The 17,107-nt window shown below is 30.7% G+C and overlaps 1 protein-coding gene across 1 annotated transcript; it reads left to right on the plus strand.

Annotated features, from left to right (window-relative positions):
* The first annotated feature begins 12,491 nt into the window (after positions 1-12,491).
* Positions 12,492-16,093, plus strand: LOC111036126 (V-type proton ATPase 16 kDa proteolipid subunit). Its single transcript, XM_022318030.1, has 3 exons — positions 12,492-13,015; positions 15,483-15,672; positions 15,773-16,093. Exons 1-3 carry the CDS (start codon positions 12,934-12,936, stop codon positions 15,975-15,977), a joined length of 477 nt encoding a protein of 158 aa, XP_022173722.1. The 5' UTR covers positions 12,492-12,933; the 3' UTR covers positions 15,978-16,093.
* The last annotated feature ends 1,014 nt before the right edge of the window (positions 16,094-17,107 follow it).

Genomic DNA, 17,107 nt, shown 5'->3' on the forward strand with positions numbered 1-17,107 from the left:
AGCTTATATTAATTACTAATAAGTATATTTTATGATATATTTATATTGTTATTCAGGTAGGTAATTTATTTTTTGTTACACCTGCACCGAAAGTTTGGTTTTCGATTACCGTTAAAACGTTGGAAAGCGACCTTTTTCCATCCACCGGGAGGTAAAGTGGGAATCCCCAAAGTGCCTTGCTGTGTAATGGAAATCTCAAAAAGTGCCACACATCACGTTGCCCCCTACTGAAATAGCTTACTTCCCGCCCTTGCTACAAAATATCCTGTAGTATTATATATTTTTTGGTTAAAATATAAGCTACTACTGAGGAAACCTGTATTAAATTTTCAATCCTTAGCTATGAAAATTGGATATTTTATACCTACATTTTTAACTACAAATTTGTTTGCAAAGTATGCTTGTGATTTTTACATTATTTTTATTTTTTAAATTATATATTTAGTTCTAACGCCGCATCTTACGTCAGCGCGATGAATACCAGACAATTTTATTCTGACGATGCTGTTTGTCACGAGATTGAGCGACGAAATATAAGCTCTTTAGTTTTTTGTAGCGTCGTCACGTTCACGAGGGCATAAGTCTGCAAAATGAGAAAGAAGATATGCATTTTGCAAAAAAAAACCTAGGCATTATTTACATATGAATAAAAAATTTTCAGTCCACTGTTTATATGTACACAAAATATATACTCAGGGTGAAATCTACATAATATAATATCCCTGAAACGCAATTTATACACACAATTTTAAATGTGACGGAATTCACAGCGACCCGAAATGTAGTTTATGGAGTTCAATAAATAGTTTATTTCATAAACACTTGTATGGCGGACAACTCGCGTACTAAATTAAGTATTGAACTATATTGAATCATATAATTAAAAAATATCTGCAGTGGCTGCACAACAATAGCTGAAAAGCGGTTACAGACTACAGACATCCATAGAGCTCCATCAGGCAGAATACTGGCCATGAACAATAAATCGTTCATACTTCATATTATTGTAATTGTATTATATTATTACAATATTGTAAACGACATATAAAAAAGTTGTGTAAACTATCCGAATGTGTTCCATCCGCTGAATCAAAGTTTCCAATTACAAACTATGCATATAAAATATAAAATATATTTAATATATATTATGCATATACAATATACCTAGATATGCGTGCTAACGCATATATTTTATATATATATATGTAAGGTATCTATTGTTAATACAGTGCGTGCCGATCTGCAGTCGTTAAAAACCGAATTACCTATTTTAAAGTGTTTTATTTTACGATAAAACGGATTTAACATAGGCTACAAATATAAGGTATAAAATATACGATACAACCCTAGTAACTGTATAGGTATATAAACACAAATTTGCACTAAATTACCTGATGTACGATTTGATTTTACTTATGTTTTATTGTTTTGTACAAAAATTAATAATTGTGCAAATTGGATTAAGTAGGTAGGTACACAAACATTTTAAATTTTTTAATTTTTTATTTGCGAATACACACAATAACTATATGAACAATACACATACAAAATATACTGGCACTCACAGTGCCATACGTTAGATTAAAACAATATTAATTACTTAATCTATGCTAATACATTTTGTGGCTTAATGTACTCTATATACTTGTATGTCTGAATCCATATTCACTACGATTATAAAGACACGTATAAATGTATATATTTTACTTACCTACAGCTAGGAGACGTGATATAACGTCTAATAATACGTTATATAGACATTGTATGTGTGTCAATACATGTACATTTTAAATCACATTATTGTACATTTTAGTATTTCTTTCGGAACGACTGCTAAAACTGAACGGAAATTAATGTTAATATAAAAAATTAATACCTAAATAAAATAGCATTATATAACATTGCACATAATATAAGTAAATAGGTAATCATAGTATATGGCATATTATGCAGACGTTTTTTTAAAATCTACCTTACGATTCATGGGGGACTCAAGTCTTTCAAAAATGTGGGCTATTGGTGCCTTTGTTCTTACAGTTTTACTGAAATGTTTCATCGAATAAAATATAAGCATTTTGAATGGATGCCTTATTTATTATCGACTTGAAACCGAATATTTATAGTAGGATATGTATGGTAAGTACCATGTGGTATGTGTATGTGGTTACCCATCCATGATATTAATAGTTTTTATAATATTTAACTATATATAAACATGAAATATACTTTCTTTGCAAAAGCTAATCTCAGAAACTACTCATCCGATTATCTTGACTTTTTTTTAATTTTAAAGTATACCACTGAGAAGGTTTTAATCATTTCAATCCCTATAGGTAGCGAAAAGGTAGATCCAGTGTTCGGAATGTTCACTAAAAAAATTAATTCCTTCACGTTCACTGAAAAAATGAATGTGTTCACTGAATCGTTCATTCATTTTTTTTATAATATGAATTATAATAAGAAAATATTATTACAATATAATATAATTAATCAATATATTTGAAACATATATTTATTAATTGGTAAATAAATTGAGCCTCTAAAAATCGATAAAATTCATTAAAATATAAACGTCGTTCATGTACAAGTTCAATTTGAAAAAAATTGTGATGTTCGTGTATCGTTTACTAAATATGAACGTGAACGTGTGTACGTGCTTTAATGAACAACGTTCTTCCTAACACTAGGTAGATCGCGTGTGCATTTTTTTTAACTCACAAAAAAAATATTATTATGTTTATTTAAACGTAAATGGTTTACATAGGTTACATATTACATTACCAACTATGATATTATAATTAGTAAAAATATAGCTTAAATATTTTTTTTACAAATTAATCTAAAAAAAATAAATAAATCTTTGGCAAGGAAAACGTCGGGCAGAACAGCTAGTTTAAAATAAAAGTATCTAAATAAATTTAGATTTTGTGTAGGTACTAGGTATATACAAAATATATATATAAACGAAATCATTCTCAATCATTCTCATAATTAGTAAATGCGTGAGTAGGTATCTAATTAATAAATATTACCTATTTGTTCTAGTAGGTTATTATGTTTAAAATAAGTAAATATACAATAACGTCAATAACATACCTACTTACTTACATAGTACATGCCTATATAGTATATTATATACTGTATACAGTATATACCCATTCATGAGTCGTCAAGTAATAAATACTATTGATTCAAATTTATTATGTCCAATTTAAACATTAAATAACAATTAATAATATTATGTCATAATGTATAAGGTATTATTTAGTACCTACCTATAGTACCTACTATGTAGTATACTATATAATATTATGTATATAGTAGATATTATGTATGAGTATTTTGTTCTTTTACACGCGTCTTGTTTGAATTGCATTATTATGGAAATATATACGCCTAAATACTAATAATATGTAAAATATCGGGAAAATATTTCATTTACCTTAATTTCGAAACTAAGCGAAACGAATACCCTTTGCTGTATGTTAAAACACTTAACACACCATTCGGGTATTAGCTTTGAATATATAGCTCATAGTTAGAATGGTATAATATGTGTATTCATACACATATTATTATATACTATACATTCGTAACTCCTGTACATTAATTTTTTTTAAGACACAAATATTAACATAAACTACAAGAAATTATTTTTAATGATAATACTCTCATCATAAATTGCTAGTTAAAAAAGTTAATAAGATAATAAAAACATTAAAAACGAATTCTTATTTTTTTATGAATATATTAATTGTATGTTTTAAACTTTTAGGTCTGGTAAAATATAAAAATATGATGTTTAAAAATAATATAATCCAGAGTTAACTATAAATATTATATTGCAAATCAAAGCTATGTCTACTGAGAATTGATAAAATAGATCTTGGCGAATATATTGATTTCTATTAAAACCTGTATGAACTAATAGCAAGTGTCAAATTGTGTATAAACATTATGAAAACTAATATGCAATGGCTATAAATAATGTATAATACCTAATACCTATACTTGTACCTCTTTCCAAAAATGTTTTTTAATTAATTTTCATTTAAAAACTTTTCCTCTTATATTTAGTGATATTTAAATTGCAAACAAATATTTTTTGTAGCATAATACCCACGCATTTAAAGTGTATGTATTAATATTGCTATTTTATTTTTAGCTATTTACGATACAAAATTTATATTAATACATTAAAATAGTATTTATTATAGAATACTCAAAACTTATACTTCATGGGTTATAATATATTATATAATATGCTTAGTGGAAGGCAGTTATCAATGCGAACGTCGTCAATATTTTTGTAAAACAAATATGAATAAACATTTTCCAAATAATTATCTGCGTCCATAAATATTAAACAATAGTTCATTAAAATTATTTAAGTACCTTAAATTTACGAATTTTTGAGCATTAGTTCTGCGAACATACAGCGTTTAACATTTTATAGATACCTGCATAATATAACGAAATATTATATTTATATACAGGTATTAGGTATATATATAGCCATTATTATAGATATATGTAAGCCAGTAACAAGTTCTCAGTAGGTTTATACCTACTTGAATTATACTTGTAAATTTATTATAGTACGAAATTCTGAAAAGATAATAAAAAAAAGTTTTGCCTAAAATGAAGTCTAAACTCATTATATGTAATGACTACGATACTCTGCGTCTCTGCAGTAGGTATAGTAGTATGTAATGGTAGTAATATGGAATACATACCTTGTATTTCAATACTAAATTGTATGTATAGTAGTTAATAGTTATAGTAGGGCAGTATAAGACTGCATGGATCGAGTGAGACGTTACAGTTCTTACTTACAGATTTGAGATTACTGTTTAAAATAATATGAAATACTGGTATTTTATAGTTAGTAGGTATCTACAGTTCCGAAGTAAATGTAAAATAGTCATGTCTTCAGCTCCGTGTTAATAAAGTAAAATCATATATTAAAGTTATATTTCTGCAGTAAAATCTAATAAAATATACTTAGTAGTTAGTTGTATGGTTTCTCGTTGATGAAATCATTCTCTTCTTGAAATCATTCATTATTTTTTGTTGATTTAACCAAACCTAACCTTCTAAATATTTAGGAATATAATATATGTGTTACACTATTATGTTTATAATATAGAGTCTATGGTCAGGAATCAGAATTCATAGTTTAGATTAAATCAGTCACACGAGCTACAACATTAAATGTTCCAAAACGTTAAACAACGCCAAAGTTATAGACTTGACAATTTTAATTCTTGACTTTTAGTGAAGTATCATAATACATTGTTACATAACGTCATAAGAAGTGGGAGGTATATTACATATGACATATATGCAACATTTATCGAGAGAATTAATATAATAGAATTGCTATCAGGTTAAATTGTCATGTTAATTAAAACAAAACTGAGATAACCGATAGCCAAATAATAATTATGGCAAAGAAACACTAATACACACATTAATTATTATAATAATTATATTATACTAAGTTAATATAGTACATTAATATATTATGTTATAAGACTTTTATTTAAAAATTAATGACGATGACAGAACACAATATGTTGGCAAGTTTTACTATAACCTTCACAGTCCACGTACCACACTATAAACATTTTTGTTAAGATAACATAAACACAAATAGATTAAAAATAGTATTTAAATTTAAATTGTAGTATGTTAGAGTAGTATGTCAGAGTGTAAAAGAGTACTGAAAATAATTCGTTTCAGTTGTTTCACTACTCATCTGTCACCATCAATGGAAGCACGTGACCCCTAGAGACCAGAAGGTATCGTAAAACAATTATAACACAACTAAAATGTGGTGGTTCCTTGGTGGGCGCAGGACAAATAGTGAATATATAGTACGCATTACATAGGTACCTAAAAAGTGAAAAAGTATTGGTTATTTTGTATTTATACCTATATTATTATTACTAAATCTAATATTATAATATTATACTATAACATTTTATTAGAATTTAGACAATAATTTACAAACCCAGATGAAGTAATTTTATTAATAGAAATAATAATTTCGATGTAGGTTATTATATAATTATATTTTTATAACAGTAAGTATTGATATAAAAGTAATTCCGACAGTATATATGAGGAGAGTCTATGGGGTCCAGACCCTCCCCACCATTTAACCCATAAATGATGCATATCTAAACTTTTAATATATTAGTATATTCTGCGTTATTGTATTAACATAAGTTGTAACCACTAACCACTAACTACATAATATGTTATTTTTTTACGTAATCGTAAAAAAAAAAATGTTATCATAATTTGTTATGCATGGTTGCCACTTGCCACCTCTAACCAGTTGGAAATCGATAAGGTTCCTTTAGAACATAGACCTTATACTTACTGGTATAAGGTGTAGGGCGTATGTTTTTGAGTCTATTATCTTGGGCTGTTAACTTGGGCGAACAACTACAGTCTACAGAATCGTTGAAATTGCACCTATTCTGTTAGAAAAACCTACCCGATGCCCGTTATTAACATAGAAGCATATAGACATAACTACATGACACATTTATAATTTACGTTTATCAGTTTATCAATATTCATCATAACTTTTTGAAATTTCTATCAAAACTTCAAAATAGTTATATGTTAAATGTTAATGCATAGTAATAATTTAAATTATATTTCAGTATAATGCTGCAGGGGTTAGGGGCAGGTTATTGTAGGTTAGGTTAGGAGCCTTCCATTTAAATGAATTTGGAAAATTAGATCCCCTAAATGAAAAATTCCTAAATACGCCATCGAGTTAGACCCGGGAGGACCTATGAGTTATGTCGCTATGAGTACTGTAAATTGTAATTCAACTTTTTAAAATATCCAGTAAAGTCACTCGATTAAGCAATTGCATCTCAGTTGCATCAATTCGTACTTTAATGTCGAATTAATTTAATATGTTACTATAGGAATTAATAATGTTTTTTTAAACTTTTTTTTGAAAAATATGTGCAATATTTTTAACACGAATCGTTATAATTTTTATAACTTGAAAAACTATTTATTCATACGCGAGTGTCCAGTATAATAATATACAATAGCATGCGGTGTATATTAATAACTAAAGTAAACAATTCGTTATTATGGCGTTATAACTGTATCAATTCTAAGTATAGGACAAAAGATAAATTTTTTTTTTTTAAAAGAGAAAAATTAAATTAACTATAAAACTATCTTGTAGTAGAAACCACAGCGACAACTATATAATATTCTGATATTGAAACCAAATAAATTAATAACTATTAATTTTGTCAATGACAATAAATTCAATGGCCAATCCTCAGCAAAAATATAAAAAATGAATCAATTTAGTAATATATATATAATAACAAAAAAAACTGTAAGAGAAACAGGGGCACCCACAGCCAAAAGTATTTAATGAAGCAAAAAAAAATAATTGACATAGTAAAAAATGCAAAAATAATTGAAGAAACATAAAAATTGTAAAAATAATGCATACAAAAGAACTTTATTTCTATATAAAAAAATGGGAAATGGTCCAATAAGGGTAGCCTCAGATAAATTTTAAAAAGCAAAAATTAAATTAACGATAAAAGTATTAAAAATTAAAATTAAACTTTTTAGGTGAAGTTGGTTAAACATTTTGCCTCCAGATAGAGTTACTATTACGGAATTTTAATTTGTTAACTTTTTGATGAATTTATTCTATTTCAAGTTTCTTCAAAATTTGTCCTTGGCAGTGATAGTATTAAATTTAAATTATTTTTTCTCTTCGATTTCTATTGGTTGGATTCATATGAAATTTGATATGCAATTCGAATATTAAAATACCTACATGACAGGAGAACCTAACTATTTAATATAATAATTATAAGTCATTTGGGTATGACTTGAAATTTTAACATAAGGATACTCGCACACTTTAATTTAATTCATCAAGCATTTATATGTTCAAATAGTAGTAGTAATTATCTATTGATTTCTTCATTTTTTTTAAATATCTTTATAGAATAATTTATTTCTTTTATTACATAATATTTTGTATTTAGTGGATTCATTTTTGTTCAATCAATTATACAAAGATTTAATAATACATATTATACAAAATACAAATCTATAATATTATGGTAGCAATGTAGCTTTTTTTTTTATTTTTACAAGAAATTTACAATCTGTTCTTAACAAGAGTAAAATAAGCAAATGTGCATAGGGTATTTACATATTATGCATATTTTGAGGGAAGAAGCCCTATAGTTGACACTATCTATTTTGTGTTCTTAAGTTTTAAGTTAAGCTAATTTTAATTTTGAGACAGAAGGTCCCGTATATCGTTGGTAATGAATATACTTAAGTTACATCTTTATTACGACGTTAAGTGTTGAATCTTTAGGTGAGCAACGTCACATGACGCATGAACAGAACTAAGGGTATGTAATTTTTGATAATCACAAAGAAACACCGAACAAAACGAAATGGTATGAGGTTTTTGCGCCTTGTCCGTCTATATTTTTGGGATCATAAGTCACCTCTCTTCTTTGCCATTTTTTATAGATATAATTTGATATAAATCGTCATATGATAAAATGCATTCTATTTATAGAACTCTTTCAACTAACATAGTAACATATTACATAGTGTATACTATAACATCATAATATAGCTTTCTACTTAGCTATACATTGTGCTTGCCAAAATTGAACTACATACAAATCACTGAATCGGTCCACAATTTTGGGGAAAAAATCAAGACCAAATGAGTATGATACCTAAATATTATTTATAAGTTGAATAAAAATGAATTCACAACACCTATAATATATTGTATAACCATATAGGCAATATACTAATATGTATGTACACTGTACAGTGGTCTATTTAATATTTTTCTGGTACACGTGTTTTACACGACCCCTTGGAACTCGCCCACGTTTGTGAAGGACCTAATAATTATTATTAGAGACTAAATTGTAAAAATATATAGAGCATATTATGTAATATTATGTCGTCTATGTGAATATGTATAATATTATAGTCATTAGCAGAGCTTACAGGTTTATGCATTTGCGTTTTTTTTGCTACACAGGTAAACATGCTAACTGATATTATACAAATCCATTTTATAACAATAGTTATAAAAATATAAAGTTTAATAGTGCACTCATTAGTCATTAGTCATATATATATATATATTATAATATGTAATATTTTAATTTTGTTTTTGCCAACTCTATAAGTACCTCATAAGGGTAATTTATATGACGTACCTATGTATCGATTTAATATATTTAATGTATATTATACAGTTTATACAATATGTATATATATATTATATATTTATATAAATAATAATGGTTATGTCAAGCGCCCAATTAATTTGCACGCATGAGTTCTGTTCAATTAAAAAAAAAAAAAATTAGCATTAAACAATTGAGTAGATATTATACTGAGTATAGTCACATATTATTATGTTTATTTTATATTTAAGAGTAAATGTATAATTTCGGGGAATACACTTTGAGTTAAATACTAATTTAAAAAATATGGATAATATAATATACCTAGGTATATACCAATATATAGGCCTAACCTATTTAGTAATAGTAATAATAGTATATATTATAGAAATTTGTATAGCCACTATTATAATCGGGTAGGTAGGTCGTAGGTATATACCATTATATATGCCATGCGCCCATGCAGTAAAATACCGAAACAAAAGATTAATGAAATAATAATAATATATTACACCGATTCTGGTAATATGCTTTCTACAAACCCATGTTCATATTTATGTTAAATTCATCCTGCTGAAAAGGTAGATATAAAAGCAGTCTATATGAAATATTTAGAATGTAGATACATGAAAAATAATTATTGGTAGCTTAACCCAATAGTTGGAAACTACTATAGTCTATATAAGTCTATAAATTATTTTTATGAATGTGAACAGTGTAGGTATATTACAATGTCCACTCGGTGTCGAGGTCCTGGAGTCTTATTTCGTAGTCGTTCACTCGTTCATATTTCATTTACGAACACAATATTATTTTTTTTATCAATTAATAATTTGTAGTCGTAAATATGCGAATGTGCTGAATGCTAACCTTAAAAAGTGTTTAAATAAATATAACCAGCCCCTTAACGGACTAACCCCCTTCTAATCCAGCTTTGGGTAGTATACTGTTATAATAAATACCTTTGGCATTTTTTTAAACGCCGTGCATTAAATATTGTGATTTTTATGTACAATGAAACTATATGAAAGTGCTCAAAACAAAAATCTTATCGATACTGCGATAACAATGGGTAAATATGTAGCCATAATAGGTAATACAATAATACGTCATATACGTCATAGGTAGGTACCAAACAACACCAAAAGATTTATTATAATATATAACACTTAAGTGTTCGTCAGTCGTCGCACTGATCGACGAATATTATAATATTATTCATTTTTACTTGGTACCTATTGATTATAAGTATTTATTACAAATTACTATCACATATTTATTATATATGTGGCATGAATCATGATAATTGTGTATGATGTTTATGACTTAAACCTTAAGTTGCCAGTTGTTTAGATGAGGAAACGACACGTAGTTTATCATACTGCGTTTAAACGTATATATTATTTAAATGAATTTTCATTCGAAATGTGAATGTTATACTTAGGCATTTAGCCAGATAAAACTAAAATGGTTTTAAGTTGCAACATTGTATAAAAAGCGTACCCCTACACGATTCTTCATCACACATTCACACGCGTATCTACCTAAAATGTATATTATTAGTGGTAGTTACCTATCTACTTCAACTGTCGCCAGGCAAATATATTTTCGTTGATTATTTGCTGCAATCATGTATGACATGAGTGATTTATAAATCATACATATAGTTACCTACACGGCTACACATATATATATATTATACCACGATATATACCTATTTATATGACGGTATACTGTATAGTGTATGTATATATTCAAAGAAACAAATCGAAATAAATCCTAAATAGATTAAGGATTCTAAGAATCGGAAAACATGTATTTGCTTTGCTCCTATTCGTTCATAGAGCATATTCATATATTACGTTATACATTATCGTAAAGATAAAAAATATACATGAAATTATTATTTATATATTGGTTTTTGTATATACCTACTACTTACATTATAGAGAAGACAACATCATGTTATAGCCTTCGCCCTCCACCGACCTACTCGAAATTTAAAGACGAACCTACTTTGTGTGAGTGTGTATTTTTTCTGTGTGTGTGTTGGCAGGTAATCACTAATCCACGGTTGACATTATTATAAAACACAATAACGTAACAAGTGTGCACAGAACAATTATCGCAATATCTCGGTCGTCGTTCATCGGGTCGCGGTTGTTAAGTATTAATTGATTTTTTAATATTTCACTAATTATACCACATGCTGCCGTGTACTACTATACATTTAGAAGCCACCAAAAGTTAAGACACGGTTAATAAAAAGTAATAACACTGTGTTTTCGTATAGGTATATAGGTACCTACATGTATAATTATGGCATACCATATGACATCAGGACACATATAATACAGATCAGTCGTTAAAATTGAAAAAAAAATTGAAAAAAAAATATAATAACGACCACTGTAGCAAAAACATGCGTAAATTATAAAGAGATAAAACTAAACAATTCCGAGTAACAGCTGCAGTGCGTTGATTCTACCTTTATTCATTTTATTGTAGACATTATTATATCATTATTTATAGAAACGAATGCATTATTTTTATACACGTTTTACTTGTGCCGAAAAAGAAAGAAATATTTTATAATTTATCCCGATCTTGTTAGAGTTTGTTATCTTGTACGTCTTACGGCATACAATCAAAAATATCCTAATCTCTGCAATCATTTAGGGAAGTATCCTAAAAAATGTCATTCTAAATTACTCATTTATACTATCGACTGTATAATATGAGTGAGTTGTAGGACGTACCATTTGCATAGATATAATATTATCGAGTGCTGATAAGAAATCGGACAGTGATAACTGATGATTATGGACAGCAGTATTGCGGACCTCTGAAAAACTTGTACCTCTATAATACAAAAACATATTATTGTACCTGAAATGCTGACTTGAAGTCACATATGTGGCCTGAAAGAGATCGACGTGCGTAAATGTCAAAATGTATTAGTAAATCAAGTGATGCCCGGAAGACGACCTTTAAATATCAGCTTGGCGTCGTCTTCTTTTGGGCGTGGACGGTTTTGAATTTGGCGCGCTTTCTTTGGAGGCCGTCGATTAGAGAGCCGCCGGCGGCCATTTTGAACAATGCCGAGCAGCGTTTTGCAGGCCGCAGACGGCCATCGCCACCGTCGCCGCACCGCCGCGCCACCTGGTACCGCCGCCGCCGCCGCCGCCGCCACCACCACCACCACCACTAACCAGACACCAACTGCACCGCACCGCCGATCGCGTTTTACGTTCGTCACGGTTGGTTTTCGTTGTTTTTTTTCTATTCCATTTCCTACTCCCGTCCACCCGTTCGGTGTAGCCCGTTAGTTACTGGTTTCGTAACCGGCCGCCGTGCGTTCAGTCTGTCAATTTTTTTATCATCATCCGCGGAACGCGTCTCTCGTCGCAGTCGCCGTCGCTCGCTCACTCCGCACTCGCAGTTCGCACTCGTACTCACTCACACACACACACTCACACACACACATATAAACTCGCGCGCGCCGCTCTCGCCCGGTTGAATTTATCTATTTTCCACGCGCCCGCGAGTCCGAACCAAGTCGGCCGCGCCGTACACGTCTCCGCGTCAACCGACCGATACTTTTAGCGTCCGACCGTCGTCAAAGTCGCTGTTTCACGTCAGTGTTACTCGTTTGGACTTTCGTCGTTTGTCGCACTACGTTCCCGGCACAATCATGAGCACCTTGGCGGAGACAAATCCAATTTACGGGCCGTTCTTCGGCGTCATGGGCGCGGCATCGGCCATCATATTCAGCGGTAAGCATTACGACGACGGCAACAGTAATTGTTATGTTGTTGATGTTATTATTATCAATGACACCACACTGTCGTTGAGACGGAACCACCCCGGGCCACTCGCCGCCGACGCTTATGGCGGACCGGGCGGCGTTCGATCAATGTCGCGCGGCCGGCGCCTAGCGCGTTTTCGCCGAAAAAACGCGGCCCCAGAGCGAAAAACTCTCACGGCCGCCACACCCACCCGCCACCGCCGCCGTCGGTCGATACGCGGGATCTGCCCGTGATGATATTCGGATCACGAGGGACCTACGGCGTCGGTGGCCGCGGCGGCTGTTGGGCCCAAAGCCCCAAACACGACCCATGCGATTGTCGGGCGGGTCGACCCACAAATTTTCCGGCCGAGTTACGCACGCACGCGTTTCGAGACCCACATGAGTGGTTGTTTTTAGGCGTGGCCTGATAGTCACGGCTTTCCTATTCTCGTAGCGCTTGAGTGCTTGGCGTGTTACTTACCCACTTTGCATTTGACGACCGATCGATTTCGAGCAAAACCCTGTGCCCCTAGCACCCTCCCAGCGGGGACACCAATTTCGAGTTGACGGACTGTCTGTAATTCTTTCGAAACCGAAAAATTCGGTCTTAACCACTCGACCAGGGAGCCTTATTCTTTCCAGACGATTTTTTTTATAGTTTTCTGAACCTCAGAACCTCCCCGCGGTTGAAATTTAGAGTTCGTTGGGTTCCGGCGGCGGATAAAGGTCGAGATAAAATCCGTCATTTCGCCTTTCGTCTCGAGGCCGCCGCCGCCGCAACCTGTTCGCGTCGCGTGTCCCACATACACATGGGCGTGACCCAGTCGAGTTTTTCGAATACTCGCGTCCCGAGTGCTCTTCGGTTTTCTTTCCTATTCCAGTAAAATGTCTGCCTGGCAAAAGATCCTAGGATCTGTCCCGAATTCCCAATTCACGTTCCCGAATATTCCTTTTAGGATAATCGTCAAATCATGGGCGCGGCGCGTGAAGGTCATTTAATTAGATTTCGATCTAATCGAACCTTATCTATCTCTCTCACTCACCCATCTGTGGTTAGGTGAATTTTCAGTTGTTTTGGAATTTCAATTTTCTAACAAATAATAGCTCGATGACATGAGACTTATGTGTATCTAGGTCCAACATATTTGTAACATTTCCCGTACACTTTGACGATGACACACGTTGCTTTGGCCATAGATTAGGCGTTATCTGTTTGTCGTTCGCAACACCTAGTACCTACTGGGTATATTGGTCCAAAGTCTTCCATTATTATTCAACATGTGTGGCCGATACACCTATTACATAAGTATTCCTTATAATGCCTGCATTTTATGGTGTAATGAAATTTTCTGTATTTTTGATACCTGCAAATTTGAAAAACCACACCCTTTTTATTATTATTTTTTTTTACACAATTTTGACATTTTGTATTAACCAATAAGTAAGGCAATGTTTAAATTGTCAACACTATGAGTATTTGAATGAAAAATGTACATTATTATAACTTAACGTCTTTCAACTTAACACATGACTTGACTATATATATAACCACTATAGTCGTGAAATAACTTAAATTTCTGTTCAGAATCCAATGCACATTGATGTATCGATTCTTCTTGTTTTTGGTTAACTCTCAATTTTGTAGAAACATCAACTAACAACAACAACAACTCTAATTATCACAGTATGCATTTAATGATATATTTTTCAATAATTACAAATCTGTTTGAGTATTTCTATTGGTGTAGGTGATTACAATGATATATTTTACTTGATTAAACATTAAGGAATTGAACATGACAACTACAGAAACAACGTCTTCAATTTAACCTAATTAATCAAATTGTTAATAATTTTTCCTAACGACTTTCAAGTGTTTTATTTAATGAACATTCCATACGGTGTACATTTAAACAAAGATTCATACAAAATGTAGGAGTGTAGCTTATAATAAACTATATAGGTACTTACAAGGGTACTTACTACTTATAAACAAAGTTAAATTTTGTTTGCCAAGCAAAAGTGTTGATGAATAATACCTAATAAAAAGATTTTTATACAAACAGGGATATGTTAGTCTTAATACTGTGAACATGCGAGTATAAAACCACGTTTTATAATTTCATAAATTAATATGTAATCATTGTTTTAGACAAGGTTTTAGAGTAGTCTTTTGGAAGCTGATATACCAACTTTTTTCACTTTATTTACCTATTTATAAATATCACTGATATTCCCTTTCATTTTATGTAAGTTATCAATTCTAACATTGAAAGATAAATCATCTAAGTATAAACCTAATTTAATCTCACTTATTTTTTATTTAATGAATGTCTCACAGAGAGCATCTCATTGGTAATTTGTATTTATAAATGATACAGTTTAAGCACACATCATACTTTTCTATTATACTTATCGTCTATTTAATTGCATACCTTAAACTTTTTTTTTAGCTCTTGGTGCTGCATATGGTACAGCAAAATCTGGAACCGGTATTGCTGCCATGTCAGTAATGAGGCCAGAACTTATTATGAAATCCATCATTCCTGTTGTCATGGCTGGTATTATTGCTATATATGGTCTCGTAGTAGCTGTCCTAATAGCAGGAGCTCTGGAAGAGCCCTCTAAATACTCCTTGTTCAAGTAAGTTGATAAGAAAAATGTTTAAATAAAATCAGACAAATGGTGTAGAATGAATTAACACTTTGCAAGGATTACTAACTTTTCATTGTTTTTTTTATAGGGGATTCATTCATCTTGGTGCTGGCCTTTCCGTAGGCTTCAGTGGTTTGGCTGCTGGTTTCGCAATTGGTATTGTTGGCGATGCTGGTGTCAGAGGCACGGCCCAACAGCCCAGATTATTCGTAGGAATGATCTTGATCCTAATTTTCGCAGAAGTATTGGGATTGTACGGACTGATTGTTGCAATTTACCTATACACTAAATAAACAATTTTCCCTCTGAATAAACATAAAAACAAAACAAATTTTTTTTTTTGTAACAAAAAAAAAACAAACAAACCGTGAACACCCAAACAATGCCCTGTTGTTGTCGTCAATACAAACAATATACTACCATAATATTATAAACATTTTAGTTGAAAGGAAATCAAATTTTTTGTGCCCTTACGCCACTCACCCAAGTAGTTACGTGTATTCTTCCTTCCCCCAGCTTTCTAAACCATTTTTCCATTCACGTAGCAAAATAAGTAATAATCTTAAAACTATTTTAAATACGTATATTTAAATAAAATAAAATGATGGCCATCTCATGTATCAAACGTTATATTTTGTGTTTTATTATTATTATTATTAACTTTTTTTTATGTTTCAATGAGTTGTATTATTAAATATTGTTCCCTCTCTCACTTTTAAATGTTACTTAACTAAGAGGGGACCACCCTCAAACATTAAATACTCTATGCGATGTGATGCAATCTAACCTTAGACAAGTGTGCGATTGTTCAACATCTTATCGAGTAACGTACACTAATAATAATAATAATAATAATAATAATATATTAAATTATTTAAATTAATATTACTGCAGTTCAGCACAAATATTGTAGCTGTACAATTTGATGAAAACTCGTAGTTAAAGTATTATTGTTTGTTTTTTTTATCATTCTTTTTTTTTACATTTATTGTAAAATAAAAGCAGGCTTACATGGTTACTGGTTATTTTAAATTTTTATAATAGAAATTAATTGAAAGTATATAAATTTACAAAACAAAGTTTAAAACAACTATTAGTGTTTTTAATAATTATTTTAAGTGAGCGTGCATCTAAGACGTGTTAAAACATTCCAATGTATTTGTAATTTTATCGTATAATCCAATGGAAGTATATTAATATTACTTACAATTAGATATTATATATTCATACATACATACCTTTATATATGTATATATATATAAACACTTATAAAAAAATCTGCCATTAAATTATTGTTCGTTAGTTCAAATAGTTATTATTACCTCCTGTTAAATAACCCATTTGTTTATTTTCCATTCATATCAATCGCGTGTTTATTGTTTCTCATCATTATCAAATTATTCGTAACTATTATTATTATAAC

The sequence above is a fragment of the Myzus persicae genome, unplaced genomic scaffold (genome assembly GCF_001856785.1).
Source record: "Myzus persicae strain clone G006 unplaced genomic scaffold, MPER_G0061.0, whole genome shotgun sequence".
NCBI lineage: Eukaryota > Metazoa > Arthropoda > Insecta > Hemiptera > Aphididae > Myzus > Myzus persicae.